A 13,800-nucleotide genomic window follows, 5' to 3' on the forward strand; every position below is an offset into this window, starting at 1 on the left:
TTGCTAGCGGTTTAGACATTAATGGCTGTGCGTTGAGTTATTTTGAGGGGACAGCAAATTTACACTGTTATACAAGCTGTACACTCACTACTCCACATTGTAGCAAAGTGTAATTTCTTCTGTGTTGTCACATGAAAGGATATAATAAAATATATACAAAAATGTGAGGGGTGTACTCACTTTTGCTATATACTGTAATATAAAAGCGGTAAAAATGTGAACAAACCAATACAATATCATCAATAATGAGTGCACAAACCTAAATGGATGTTCTGGCATTATGTATATGTGCAGTCACTCTTGGTAATATATTGAATCATTCACATTTTTATCACTTATGTAGTGTATCATGTTACACGTTTGTTTGCCATTTGTTTGCCATTAAATAATGTAATGGCATTAAATAATTTTGTTTGCTGTTTGTTTGCCATTAAATAATTTTGTCCCTACCTCACCCTGTAGCTAGGGGATGCTCTATATAGTTAGTCCCACCCTCCTTCATGCTGGATGTGTCACTGGTCCCCTTTCAAAAAGGAAGGATCCTATACTGATGTGTAAGGCATTTTGGTCCACATAGATAAAAAGCCTGGCAGACTATACAATGGTCAACAACAGAACTCCTTCTACAGGTCCTGTGCCTCTCTGTGCAGCCGTAGCACCCCCTTGTCTTTGCTTCCCCTGAGCTGACTCCAGCCCTTCTTTGGTTCTTCTCCAGATCCTGCACTGCTTCCTAGCTTTCCTCCAGCTTCTTCCCCGCAGCAGCACAAGGTAAGGGGTGTGCAATGTGATGTAGGGGAGGGTGGGGGACACTTAACTTCTGATGGTAGGGGGCTCTTGACATCTGATGTAATGGTGGGGGTGAGGCGCTCTGGACAGCTTAGTCTTACAGATACAACTGGCCCTTTAAAAAGGCAACAATAATGCTGATATGGGCCTTGATAAAATGGAGTTTGATACCCCTGTGCATGTGTACTACTTTATGCTAATAGAGGTGCACAGCTGCCTTCACTCATTCATGTCTAGAGCCAGTTTTACGCAGCTCCAGGACATCCTGGGCACCAAAAATATACAGCTCTGTTTATGCTGCATGGACAAATGCACCCATGTGCATGTAGTCGAATTAGCTTAAACAGTAAATAAATGTCTTCGAGGTTTATAAAGTGCTCCCCAATGTCTAGCATGGCAGAGCCAATATACATGCTGCCTGTGTAAAGCAACGGGGCAAGCTGTCTCAGCCTATTTCCTATATTTTATAAACGTTTACTGTACAAAGTAAGGTCCGTTGACATGGACCATAGGGTGAGTACATGGATTGAAAACTGGCTACAAGGGCAAGTTCAGAGGGTGGTGATAAATGGGGAGTACTCGGAATGGTCCGGGGGGGGGGGGGGGAATAAGGTCCCCCAGGGTTCTGTCCTGGGACCGATCCTATTTGATTTATTCGTAAACGAACTGGAGAATGGGATAAACAGCTCAATCTCTCTATTTGCGGAAGACACCAAGCTAAGCAGGGAAATAACTTCTCCACAGGATGTGAAAACTTTGCAAGAAGATCTGAATTAATGGGGTGGGCAACTACATGGAAAATAAGGTTTAATGTAGAAAAGTGTAAAATAATGCATTTGGGTTGCAAAAATATGAATGCAATCTACTCACTAGGGGGTAGAGCCTCTGGGGAAATCTAGGCTGGAAAAGGACCTAGGGTTCCTAGTAGATGATAGGCTCAGCAATGGCATGCAATACCAAGCTGCTGCAAGCAAAGCAAACATAATATTGGCATGCATTAAAAAGGGGATTAACTCCTCAGGAAGGATGTGCTGGAACTGGAGAGGGTCCAGAGAAGGGCAACAAAACTAATAAAGGGACTGGAGGACCCTAGTTAATAGGATAGGTTACGAGCACTGAACCTTATTCTCTCTGGAGAAGAGACGCTTAAAAGGGGGTATGATTTTAATGTACAAATACTGTACTGATGACCCCACAATAGGGCTAAAGCTTTTCCCGCGAAAGAGAATTTGATAAGACACGCGTCCATTCACTAAAATTAGAAAACGGTTTAACCCTAAACTGCGTAGAGGGTTCTTGACTGTAGGAGCGGTAAGGATGTAGAATTCTCTTCCACAGGCAGTGGTTTCAGTGGGGAGTATCGATAATTTCAAAAAATTATTTGGTAGGCGCCTGAACGACCACAACATACAGGGATATACAATGTAATACTGACATAAAATCACAAACATAGGTTGGACTTGATTAACTTGTGTATTTTTCAACCTTGCCTACTATGTAACTATGTATAGCATTCCGATCAAGACTAGGAATGCGAGTCCACCCACAATGGGCATTCTTTAGAAAATTACAAGTAGGCAGGTACAACACTGATCAATCTGCACAAGAGAAGAAAGCATTAGTGAGCTGTCTTTTTAAACTGTTAAATGCTGTATACAGGGAATCCTATAACAAGTTTGAGGTTGCAATCCTAGACACAGCCTTACGCAAGACAATACATCTCCTGTGTAAGCAGTGCACTTGTAAACACTTACAAATAGGGCCATTTGTGATTAGATGTCAGAGACTCAGCATGTCGGGCTGATCATTCGCAGGTAATCGCTCCATTGTTTTCACCTACTTCCGCCCGCAGCTAATTGCAGGGAACCACCACTGGATCACCTGCACCCAATCCAAAACGGCCCCATTCATAAGTGTGAATGAGGCCTTAGGTTGTAACATGCAAAGTGAACTGATTATTGTACATGTTATAAACAAAATGGATTTTCCCCATTACTTACTTTTCATCTATCTAGCTAATGTCCATAAATCTCATCTCATCAGTACAAAAACTGGGACCATTAAAAGTTTCTGTATACAAGGCCCTATTCCATTTATTGAATAGATCTTAACAATGATATGAGCAAAAGCAATTACATGATCCAAACAATATGTACTGACATGAACGATATAAAAACTTCTGTCTACCTGCCTATCCAATTTATATCCCATTACCCGCAATTTACCAATTTCCAACAATTACAACTATTATAGAACAATTCAAACACTTGCTTTATGTTCCCAAAACAAGACAAATATTTTAGCACAATTTTGAAAAAGCTTTACCATTCCAGTAGCCAAAATTGGTTCCACCTATAAACATATACCTGATGGACAAAGAAGAAAGTATTTAAATTTCAAATAGACTGTAGTGCACATACATTATTGTTGATTCTTAGTCCAACTCACATATTGACATTTGCTCCATGATCAAGAATTTCAGTTAATGTTTTGACTATGCGATCTGTTGCCACAACAGAATGTGGTTCTCCCCAGTGATCCAGCCAGCCAGTATAAAATTCGGAATTTACCTATAAAAAAGAAGAAGAAAAAAAAAAAAAAAAAAGGATTTGCAAATTAATAAAATACAGCAAAAACACTGTAAAATATAGTCTTTTTTTTTTTTTTTTTTATTTGAAGACTCCTACTGTTTGCATCTGTTACACAGATACAAGCACAGAAAAGGGGGAGGGGGTTAAGAAGAGAAAGGAAATGAGAGGCGCAAAACAGGGGGGTGGGGAGAGAGGCAAGGCAGGGGAAAGGGAGGGGGGGGTGTCTGGTGGTAGAGTCTGTTAGAGAATAGGAAGTGAGTGGTGTATGTGGTACAGAAGGAAGTAGTGGTAGGCTAGAAGACATATAAAAACCTGACCTCGAGTTTGTAGGTGTTTGTTTGGCCCACCGTAGACCAGCCCACACACCCTAGCGGCACTGATCATATTTATGGCCAGTTACAAAGTATTGTTGTTTGGGGTGAGATGTATAGTGCAGAAGATATTGATTTGGTGTTAAGTCCAGGGTATAAAAATAGAGACTGAATTTTTTTTTTTTTCTTTATCCACTTAGAATTTATCTATAAGAACTGAAAAGTTAAGAAAGATACAGGAGGCATGGGGTCACCTAACCAGATATCTAGAGTTTGGAAAGAGTTGTCTGGTCTGACAAACCTTATTTTCATGCACATTAGCATGTACAACATGTCAGAATTTAGCATACACAGCATGAATTCATGGACCAAGGATATTTTCTAGGCTGCAAGTTATGGTATACTGGTGCAAGGAATATTTTCTTTCGGCATAGAAGGCCCCTTATGCCAACAATGGCATCTTTTTAATGCCACAGTATATTTTTGTATTACTGATCACATTAATTTATATACTGCCATAGTCTATCCAGAAATAAATGGCTTTTTCCTACCAGTTAATGTACAATGCATGATCCCAAACTGGATGTACCATCTCTAGCTAGTTCCACAAATAAGACAGTGACTTCAATGAGCTCCAAAATTTGTCTTTGTACTTTCCATTTCCTCATCTCATAACTAGATCAAAGCAAATGACACAAGAAGATAAAGTATCATGCAAAAATGGGAAGTCATATGACTAATGCTTCTTGTTTCATACAAGTTGTTGTTTAAAAGATTGCTGACGCACTCGTATTAGGATGTAGTGTTGTTTAAATGTATCATTTGCCATGAATAAGGCTCCATGCACACTGGGTTTAAAAAAATGCAAGTTTCTTTGGCAATAAAAAAATCCCCATATAGAGAGCTTTCTTTTTTTTTTTTTTACACATGTTTAGGAGCTTTTAACGTTTTCTCTGCCAGAAAGCTCCAATCAAAAAAACAAACCAGAGGGTTTTTTTTGTTCTGCCTCTAAACACTGAGCTCAAAATATGCCTATAAAACATCCTAATATGCATAGACACATAGGATAACATTGAGCTTCTTCTACGTGCAAAAATCAAAACTCCTGTAGAAGCAGCAATTTTTAAGCCTGTGTGCATGGACCCCAAGAGTGGGAAAGGGTTAGAACACCTGTCAGGTTTTTCTGCTGACAGAGTTTCTGTTAAATATATTTTCCATTCTGAGGACAACTAGACAGGAAGTGAGAGAAAATCTGCAACAGGGAAACCAATGACAATAAAAAGCTGATGGAGGTTCTAGCATTTCCCTACTTCACTTAAAACAAACATTACTTCTGTCTGTGTTGCTGTTGGACAGATTCTGTCACTTTCTATCAGATGAAAATATTGTCTGAGGGACAGCAAATAAGGGAAAATCTATCTAACAGTCCCCCGAAGAGCAGTACGACCCAACAGGTGTTCTCATCATTTCCCTTTCTATCCAGGACTAAAAAAAGCATTGGCTATAGATACGCTTTATGGTTATAGTTTTAAGGCAGCTGCATAGTTTTTTTTTTCAAAAGGCAGTTCTAGTCATTTATTTCCCTCATCTATGTTACACATTAGTTCAAATAATTCAGGCTTTACTAAAAGCAAAGCAACTGCTGTTGCTCCTAAAACTATACATTGTACAGTACCAGCAGAGTTGACCATGGAGACAGATAAAGTCAGATACAATTGACAAATAACAGCCAGAATCACACACTAATAAATAGCAGGTGAGTCGGCGCTTCACTGACAAACTAATAGCCTGGGCGGCAGCGGTCACGATGAACTGGATGGCAGCTGCGGGCACAAGCCGGGAGCCGCTGTGGGGAAAGCCGGGGGCATCCTAGGCTCTCACACACGCCACTGGTGATAGATCTAAAAAAGGCAAGCAGAATAAGGGGGGGGGGGCGGGCCACAGCGCGTTTCCGAGGCCCCATCTCCTTCGATTTTATGATACTTTGAGTGCAGAATCTTATTTTAATTATTTAGCATCGTTATTGCTAGTTTTATGTGGTTACAGTCTGTAAGTATGCATATGTTTTACATGCATTTCTTGCATCCGTATATTTTGAGTTTGAGTTTTATACACATCTATCATTAATATCATTTTAATTACAGGCTTTAAGAGTCTTCGCACACATATTCATACATATATACATATGTAAAAATAACTTTTCAATTTAGGTTTACACATAAATTATGAACAAAGATTTTATAATATATATTGTTTGTGCTTAAAGCGGAGTTCCACACAAAAATGGAACTTCCGCTTTTCGGAACCCTCCCCCCCTCCGGTGTCACATTTGGCACCTTTCAGGGGGGAGGGGGGTGCAGATACCTGTCTAAGACAGGTATTTGCACCCACTTCCGGCATAGACTCCCATGGGAGTCTACGCCTCTTCCCGTCCCCACCACGCTGTCTCCTGGGAACACACAGCTCCCAGGAGAGAGCTCTCATACTGCCCATTAGTACTCTAAATAACAGGACATCTGGATCCATCTATTTGTCTCCGATTGGCCACTGGCATAGTCGCCTCTGCCCATTCTTGATTGGCTCTTTTTCAATCCCTATGACCGTATAAATGTCCTTTTCCATGTGTGGGGCAGGTTAGCCTGATGAAGGAGGTTGGGCCTTGGAAACGCATTGCAGCCCTCCCCTTTCTCATTCTGCCTGCCTGTAGATCCATCGCCAGTGGAGTGTGCGAAAGCCCAGGACACTGCCGGCTTTCCCCATGGCGGGTCCCAGCTTATGTCTGCAGCTGCCCTCCAGTCCATCGAGACCGCTGCCTTCCAGCTGAGCACGCCACACCAGCCCTGTAGATAGCTCACAGCAGTTTTACATGCAAGTGACACTAAATAAATTGTATTATTTTTGCTCATACTGATCTGGCCCTCTCTTATCGTTTTACAACTGACAAATAAACTGACTTCTAAAGTGGCTCTCAAGAAAATAAATCTACTTTAAAAAGAGTATGTAAACCCAACATTTCATACCATGTACTTGTATGGAAAAGTATCCTGTTCTCTTTGTATTGCTTCTTTTGTATGAAATCCCTGGTGTTCCTGCCAGTCCCTCTGCTTTCCTATTAAAAACTGACCACACTGGGGTAGATTTACTAAAACTGGAGAGTGCAAAATCTGATGAAGCTGTGCATGGTGGTAAATCAGTTTCTAACTTCAATTAAAGCTTTGACAACAAACCCCAGAAGCTGATTGGTTTCTATGCAGAGCTGCATCAGATTTTGCACTCTAGTTTTAATAAATCAGCTCCACTGTGATCAGTTCTCGAGCTATGCTGGGAACTCTGTGTGCTTTCCTCCAATAATCAAACTTGCCCAGACACCCCCTCTGCACAGCCATTTACTGGGAAGCTCTGTGCACTGTTTTCATCTCCACCCCCCAGTTCTTATGCAGCTGAGAACAGAGGGATTACTAATAAAAATGGGGAAAAGGCATTTAACCACTTGACAACTGGGCACTTAAACCCCCTTCCTAACCAGACCAATTTTCAGCTTTCGGTGCTCTCACATTTTGAATGACAATTAGTCATGCAACACTATTCCCATATGAAATTTTTGTCCTTTTTTTCACACAAATAGAGCTTTCTTTTGGTGGTATTTAATCACCGTTGGGTTTTTTATTTTTTCGCTATAAAAGAAAAAAGACTGAAAATTCGGTAAAAAAATGAAATTTTCTTTGTTTCTGTTATAAAATTTAGCAAATTTGTAATTTTTCTTCGTAAATTTTGGCCACAATTTATACTGCTACATATCTTTGGTAAAAATAAGTACAAATCGGTGTATATTATTTGGTCTTTGTGAAAGTTATAGAGTCCAAAAGCTATGGTGCCAATATCTGAAAATTGATCACCTGAATTACTGACGGCCTATCTATATTCTTGAGACCCTAACATGCCAGAAAAGTACAAATACCCCCCAAATGACCCCTTTTTGGAAAGAAGACATTCCAAGGTATTTAGTAAGAGGCATGGTGAGTTTTTTGAAGTTGTCATTTTTTCCCACAATTCTTTGCAAAATCGAGATTTTTTTTTTTTTTCACAAAAAATGTCATATTAGCAGGTACACATTCTGCTATTACTCCTGATTATGGCGATACCACATGTGTGAGACTTTTACACAGAGTGGCCACATTTTGAGGCCCAACATGCAGGGAGCACCTCCAGGCGTTCTGGAGCACCCAGGCCAATTCTGACATTTCTCTCCTACATGTAAAAATCATAATTTATTTGCTAGAAAATTACATAGAACCCCAAAACATTATATATGTTTTTTTTAGCAAAGACCCTAGAGAATACAATGGCGGTTGTTGCAACTTTTAATCTCGCAATTTTTGAACGCTTTTTTTTGGGAAAAAAATAGTTTTGTGCTTAAAAAAAAAAAAAAAAAAACAAAACAGTAAAGTTGGCCCAATGTTTTTGCATAATGTGAAAGATGAAGTTACACCGAGTAAATAGATACCTAACATGTCACCCTTCAAAATTTCACATGCTCATGGAATGGCGCCAAACTTCGCTACTTAAAAATCCCCATAGGCGACGCTTTAAAATTTTTTACTGGTTACATGTTTTGAGTTACAGAGGAGGTCTAGGGCCAAAATGATTGCTCTCGCTCTAACGTTCGCACCAATACCTCACATGTGCGGTTTAAACACCGTTTTCATATGTGGGCGGGACCTACGTGTGCATTCGCTTCTGCATGTGAGCACACGGACAAGGGCGCTTTAAAAAATGTTTTTTTCTTTCTATTGTTCATTTTACTTTATTTATTTTAGTTTGACACTTTTTTCCAAAAAAAATTTTATCACTTTTATTCCTATTACAAGGAATGTAAACATCCCTTGTAATAGGAATATGGCATGACAGGTCCTCTTTACAGTGAGATATGGGGTCAATAAGACCCCACATCTCACCTCTAGGCTGGGAAGCCTGAAATAAAAAAAATTAAAAAAAGATCCTGGCTTCGATCGTAGCGGTGAGTCGGTAGAAGCACCGGAGGGCGGCAGGAAGGGGAAGGTCCCCTCACGCCTCCCATAAGAACGATCAAGCAGTGGAACAGCCGCTATGATTGTTCCTATGGTGTAGGGAATCGCCGGCTGAAAAAGCTGATATCTGAATGATGCCTGTAGGTGCAGGCATTATTCAGATATCCCCACACAAAGTCAAGGACGTCGTATGATGGCCGGCGGGCAGGAAGTGGTTAAAACACATTTTTTTTTTAACACAAAGTTGTCCATTTATACAATATTTCTAACACATAACATGTACATACCAAAAATGACACCCCAAAATAGATTCTCCTACTCCTCCTGAGTACGGCGATACCACATGTGTGAGACTTCCACAGCCTGGCCACATACAGAGGCCGAGTACAGCTAAGTATGGCCGAGCATGGCTACGCATGGCCGGGTATGGCTGGGCATGGCTGGGTATGGCTGCGCATGGCAGGGTATCGCCGAGTATGACTGGGTATGGCTGGGTATTGCAGAGTATGGCTGGGTATTGCAGCGTATGACTGGGTATGACTGGGTATTGCAGAGTAGTGCAGGGTATTGTGGAGTATTGCAGGGTATTGCGGGGTTTGCAGAGTATTGCGGGGTGTTGCAGAGTATTGCAGAGTATTGCGGGGTGTTACGGGGTGTTACGGGGTGTTACGGGGTGTTGCAGAGTAGTGCAGAGTATTGCAGGGTGTTGCAGAGTATTGCGGGGTGTTGCGGAGTAGTGCGGAGTATTGCAGGGTGTTGCGGAGTAGTGCAGAGTATTGCAGGGTGTTGCAGGGTGTTGCGGAGTAGTGCAGAGTATTGCAGGGTGTTGCGGAGTAGTGCAGAGTAGTGCAGAGTATTGCAGGGTGTTGCGGAGTAGTGCAGAGTATTGCGGGGTGTTGCAGGGTATTGAAGAGTATTGCTGGGTATTGCAGAGTATTGTGGGGTGTTGTGGAGTAGTGCAGAGTATTGCGGGGTATTGCAGAGTATTGTGGGGTATTGCAGAGTATTGTGGGGGTATTGCAGAGTATTGTGGGGTATTGCAGAGTATTATGGGGTATTGCAGAGTATTGCAGGGTATTGCAGAGTATTGTGGGGTGTTGCGGAGTAGTGCAGAGTAGTGCAGAGTATTGCAGAGTATTGTGGGGTATTGCAGAGTATTGCAGGGTATTATAGTATGAAGGGATGGCTGAGCATGGATGGATGGATGGCTGGATGTGACTGTATTTCTCACAGAGCAGCGTTGTGGGCACTACAGATGCAGCCCACAACGTTGCTACCATCCGATCCCTCCCCCGCTCCTCCCCCTCTGTCATTTGACGGAGCAATCACATGGTAAACGGCCGCGATTAGCAGCCGTTCACCGTTCACCGTGATGCGCCGGGGTCACGGAAGCACTGTAGCCGTCTTTCGGCTATGGCCCGGTCGGCATGTGGTTAAATAAAAAGAAAAAAAAATTATAATCTATACACAAAATGTTTTGCCTTTCATTTATATTTTAACCTCTTGCAACCAAATCATGTACCTGTACGTCATTTGGCTTCAAGTGGTTGTACCAGGGCTATGCCTGCAACTACAGGCATCACTCCGGTACTGTTGTTTTTAGAGCCCACGGTCGGCTTTCAAGTAATAACAAAAACCGATGCGGCTAAGAAGCCTCTCAGCTGTAAATACATGGAGATGGTTTACTCGACAGCCAATGGTGCAGATCCAAAAAAATTATATACATATACACACACACACTTTTAAGTGCAATAGAGGTGTTTGGGGTCTTTTAGACCCAGATCCCTCCACAAAGAGTATCTGTCACTGCCTATTACAGTCACAAGGGATGCTTACATTTCTTGTGACAGCGATAAAAGTTATCAGATTTTTTTTTTTTTTTTAAAGAAAACAGTGTTATAAAAAAATTTAAGGAAATTTTTTTTAACGTGCCCCATCCCTTCAAGCTCAGGTGCCAAAGAAAACTAATACGCAAGCCATAACTGCAAATGGACACAGTGTTCAAATCGCACATGTGAGGTAGCACTGCGATCATTGGAGCGAGTGCAATAATTCTAGCTCACGACCTTCTTTGTAACTCTAAACAGGTAATCATTAAAAAAAAATTTAAAGAATCGCCTTTAGAGATTTTTAAGCAACATTCTTTTTCGCCATTCCATGAGTGTGCGCAATTTTAAAGCATGAAATGTTAGGTATCCATTTACTCAGTGTAACATCATCTTTCAAATTATAGAAAAAAATTGGGCTAACTTTACTGTTTAGTTTTTTTTTATTCATTGAAATGTATTTTTTTTTTAAAGACAGCTGCGCAAATACAGTGTGACATAAAATATTGCAACGACAAAAAAAAAATATGTTTGGGGGTTCGAAGTAAACAATATTGATTTTAACTTGTAAACAAGTGTCAGAAATAGGCTTAGTCTTGAAGTGGTTAAATGGAATGCATTGTTTTACAAGGTGAGGGTTTACAATCACTAAATATCTCTGGCCTCATTTTGTGGGTAAAGTTTAAATCTTCAAAAAGGAGAACTAGATTATGAGATTCTTGTGTCTTCTTACCTGTGCATTTCCAAAAAAATGTAATCAATAGTCTAGAGAGGAAGAGATATTGATGAGCTAGAGTTGACTGCTTAAAGACAATCTTAGTCGTCTACTTAACGTGACATCACAGCGCCACATCTCTACCGCTTCCAATCATAGAATGTTTTCCAATCTTTGAGAAAATGCAAAACAATCTCTAAATGGCGCCTGTGTCGAGCAGCGAACCTCCTGTGTTCAAGATGCAGCAGGAGGCTGCTCGGTACAAGACACAGAAGCTAGTGGAGATCACTGTAGTGGCAGAATCTACTTAAATGGATTTCCAGCTTCCAATGGGATTCCACAGGTATAGTTTATGCATAGATGGACCAATGCAACTATGTAAAACTATCCATACCTGGAATTCTTCTTCAAAAACATCAAATCTGCAAAAATGTATGTAGCTGTTTATATGAAATGTATGAAAAGCCAAAACTTTTTCAATTTGGATAAAGTAAGGAAGGAATAAAACACCTGCCTGGTTATTTTTATGCAGTTTTTGTGTCATATAAAGAGACATTTCCCTTCACGTCCTGTCCCAGAGATGCAACAATAAATTAGGGGAAATCTCCCAAAGTGAGGGGATTTTGCATCCTAGACAGTTGTCCCATGAAAAAGGTGTGGTCATTGGAAGATATCCCCTTACCACTGGTTCTGAGGACAACTCTAAAATTTTGGATTTCTTTTTTTGAAGACCACAGTTACCAAAAAAGGGTTGAATCTCCCAAATGGAGACAATGCTTGCAATAAAGGTTTCAGAGGGTCTAACCTTACCCCACTCTATCCAAAAAAAAAAAAGAAAAAAGTTTTACCTAAAGAAAATCTTTAGGTGCCTATAGATATATATTTACAGTATTTATCTAATGTGCAACACGCTAAAACCAATCCACTAAGCCAGAAGGCTCCACCAATTATCGCAAACTCACCCACTCAGGCTCTTTACACTTTCAGAAGATAATCTGCCTAGAACTAGGAAAAACTTTTACAAGGTGGGTGTAATACTTTGTACAACCTATCAAACCCAAAAATACCTGAGAATTTATTAAGGAATACATAGGATTACTTTCAGTGTGTGTGTATATGCTTTTATGTTGCCCCTGATAATGAGGTGTACATATAAGTTCACACATAAGCATATATACCCGATACAGTGGTGTAAATGCCCTTTTGCATTACTGGTCTCTGTAAAATTCCACCCAAACTAAATACAGCGGATCACAGGCCAATGTAAATAGAGCATTTGCACTGACCACCAATATAAGGGAGCATTTAAACCAGGGATCCTCAAACTACGGCCCTCCAGCTGTTGCGGAACTACACATCCCATGAGGCATTGTAAAACTGACAATCACAGACATGACTAGGCTTGATGGGAATTGTAGTTCCTGAACAACTGGAGGGCCATAAACTGACCACTAATGTAGGGAGGCATTGGAAATCAGTCTAAAAGACCCCTCCTCCTCTTTTTCCTCATTACAGGAGATTCTGTGCTGACCACCAACACAGTAGGGGCAATTACAACAACTAGTTTCGCATTGACCACCAATGTAATGGGGCTTCAGTTAAGAAAAGGCAGGTCTGAATTTGTTGGATGAATTTGAGGGGAAGCGTCACATGATGGGGGCTGATGGTGTCTAAACATGAGGGGTGAATGTCTAGAATAAATTACACTCAATTAAATTAGATTAGACAAACGTATTCTTACCAGTGGTCCATTTGGTTCGCTAAATCGCTGAACTGCGAAGGCTTCTGTTACATTAGTACCTGAAGAAGAGACAAATATAAAACCAGAATAAAAAAAAGTGTTATTTTTTTTTTTTTGCTGAAATAGAGAAAAGGGGCGGAATATTTAGCTGCACATTTAAAGTATACACCAGTCGATGTCAGTAGCAAACTGCCAATACCACTGTAAAGTAGGGAATGTTCCTTTAGACATTAGATAGAGCACCGAAGTTTTGAATAAAGACACAATGAGGCATTTGTACACAAACCGATATTCATTCAAATTGTAAACATGGAAATGGCAACCTTGATCTCATGTAAGTTGTAGAGGAAGCTCATTTTACACCAGTTGTGATGCATCTGCTAGGGCCTATGGTAACCCACAAAAGCAGCTTGCCTTTGACAACAGTTTTAGACAATTCTGAGATCATGCAGAATCCACGATAGGTGCATCTGATCTGCAATGAACCCCCTCTTTTTTTTGTATAATCTTTATTTAGACACAAAGACACAAGCCAAGGAGGACATGTATAAAATGTGAGATACAAATAATCAAACTAAGAAATAGAAAAATAAAAAGAGGAACAATGGTTGTTTGACTAGGTGATGCTAGGGGTATCCTTACTGGGGAGTGGGGACAGCTTCGATGATACCACCACCAACTGGCACATTTATATAGAAAAAATAAAAAGGGGGAAATGAGCCTGGTCAGGATAGCCCAGTGGCTAGCACTAGGCCAGCAAATGCTGCAGAGAACTCTAAAGTAAAGTAGTTTTAACGTTCATC

The 13,800-nt window shown here is 40.6% G+C and overlaps 1 protein-coding gene across 2 annotated transcripts in view; it reads right to left on the bottom strand.

Moving 5' to 3' along the window:
• The window catches only part of GLB1 (galactosidase beta 1), a 156,482-nt gene that overhangs the window by 86,681 nt on the left and 56,001 nt on the right, over nt 1–13,800 (bottom strand). For both annotated transcript variants that reach the window (XM_073630640.1, XM_073630639.1), the window contains exons 7-9: nt 12,998–13,056; nt 3,235–3,356; nt 3,112–3,152 (exon numbers count right to left, since the gene is read on the bottom strand). In XM_073630640.1, coding sequence (XP_073486741.1) covers nt 3,112–3,152; nt 3,235–3,356; nt 12,998–13,056 — 222 coding nt within the window. The remainder of the gene's footprint in view (nt 1–3,111; nt 3,153–3,234; nt 3,357–12,997; nt 13,057–13,800) is intronic.

This window comes from Aquarana catesbeiana, linkage group LG05 (genome assembly GCF_042186555.1).
Source record: "Aquarana catesbeiana isolate 2022-GZ linkage group LG05, ASM4218655v1, whole genome shotgun sequence".
Classification (NCBI taxonomy): domain Eukaryota; kingdom Metazoa; phylum Chordata; class Amphibia; order Anura; family Ranidae; genus Aquarana; species Aquarana catesbeiana.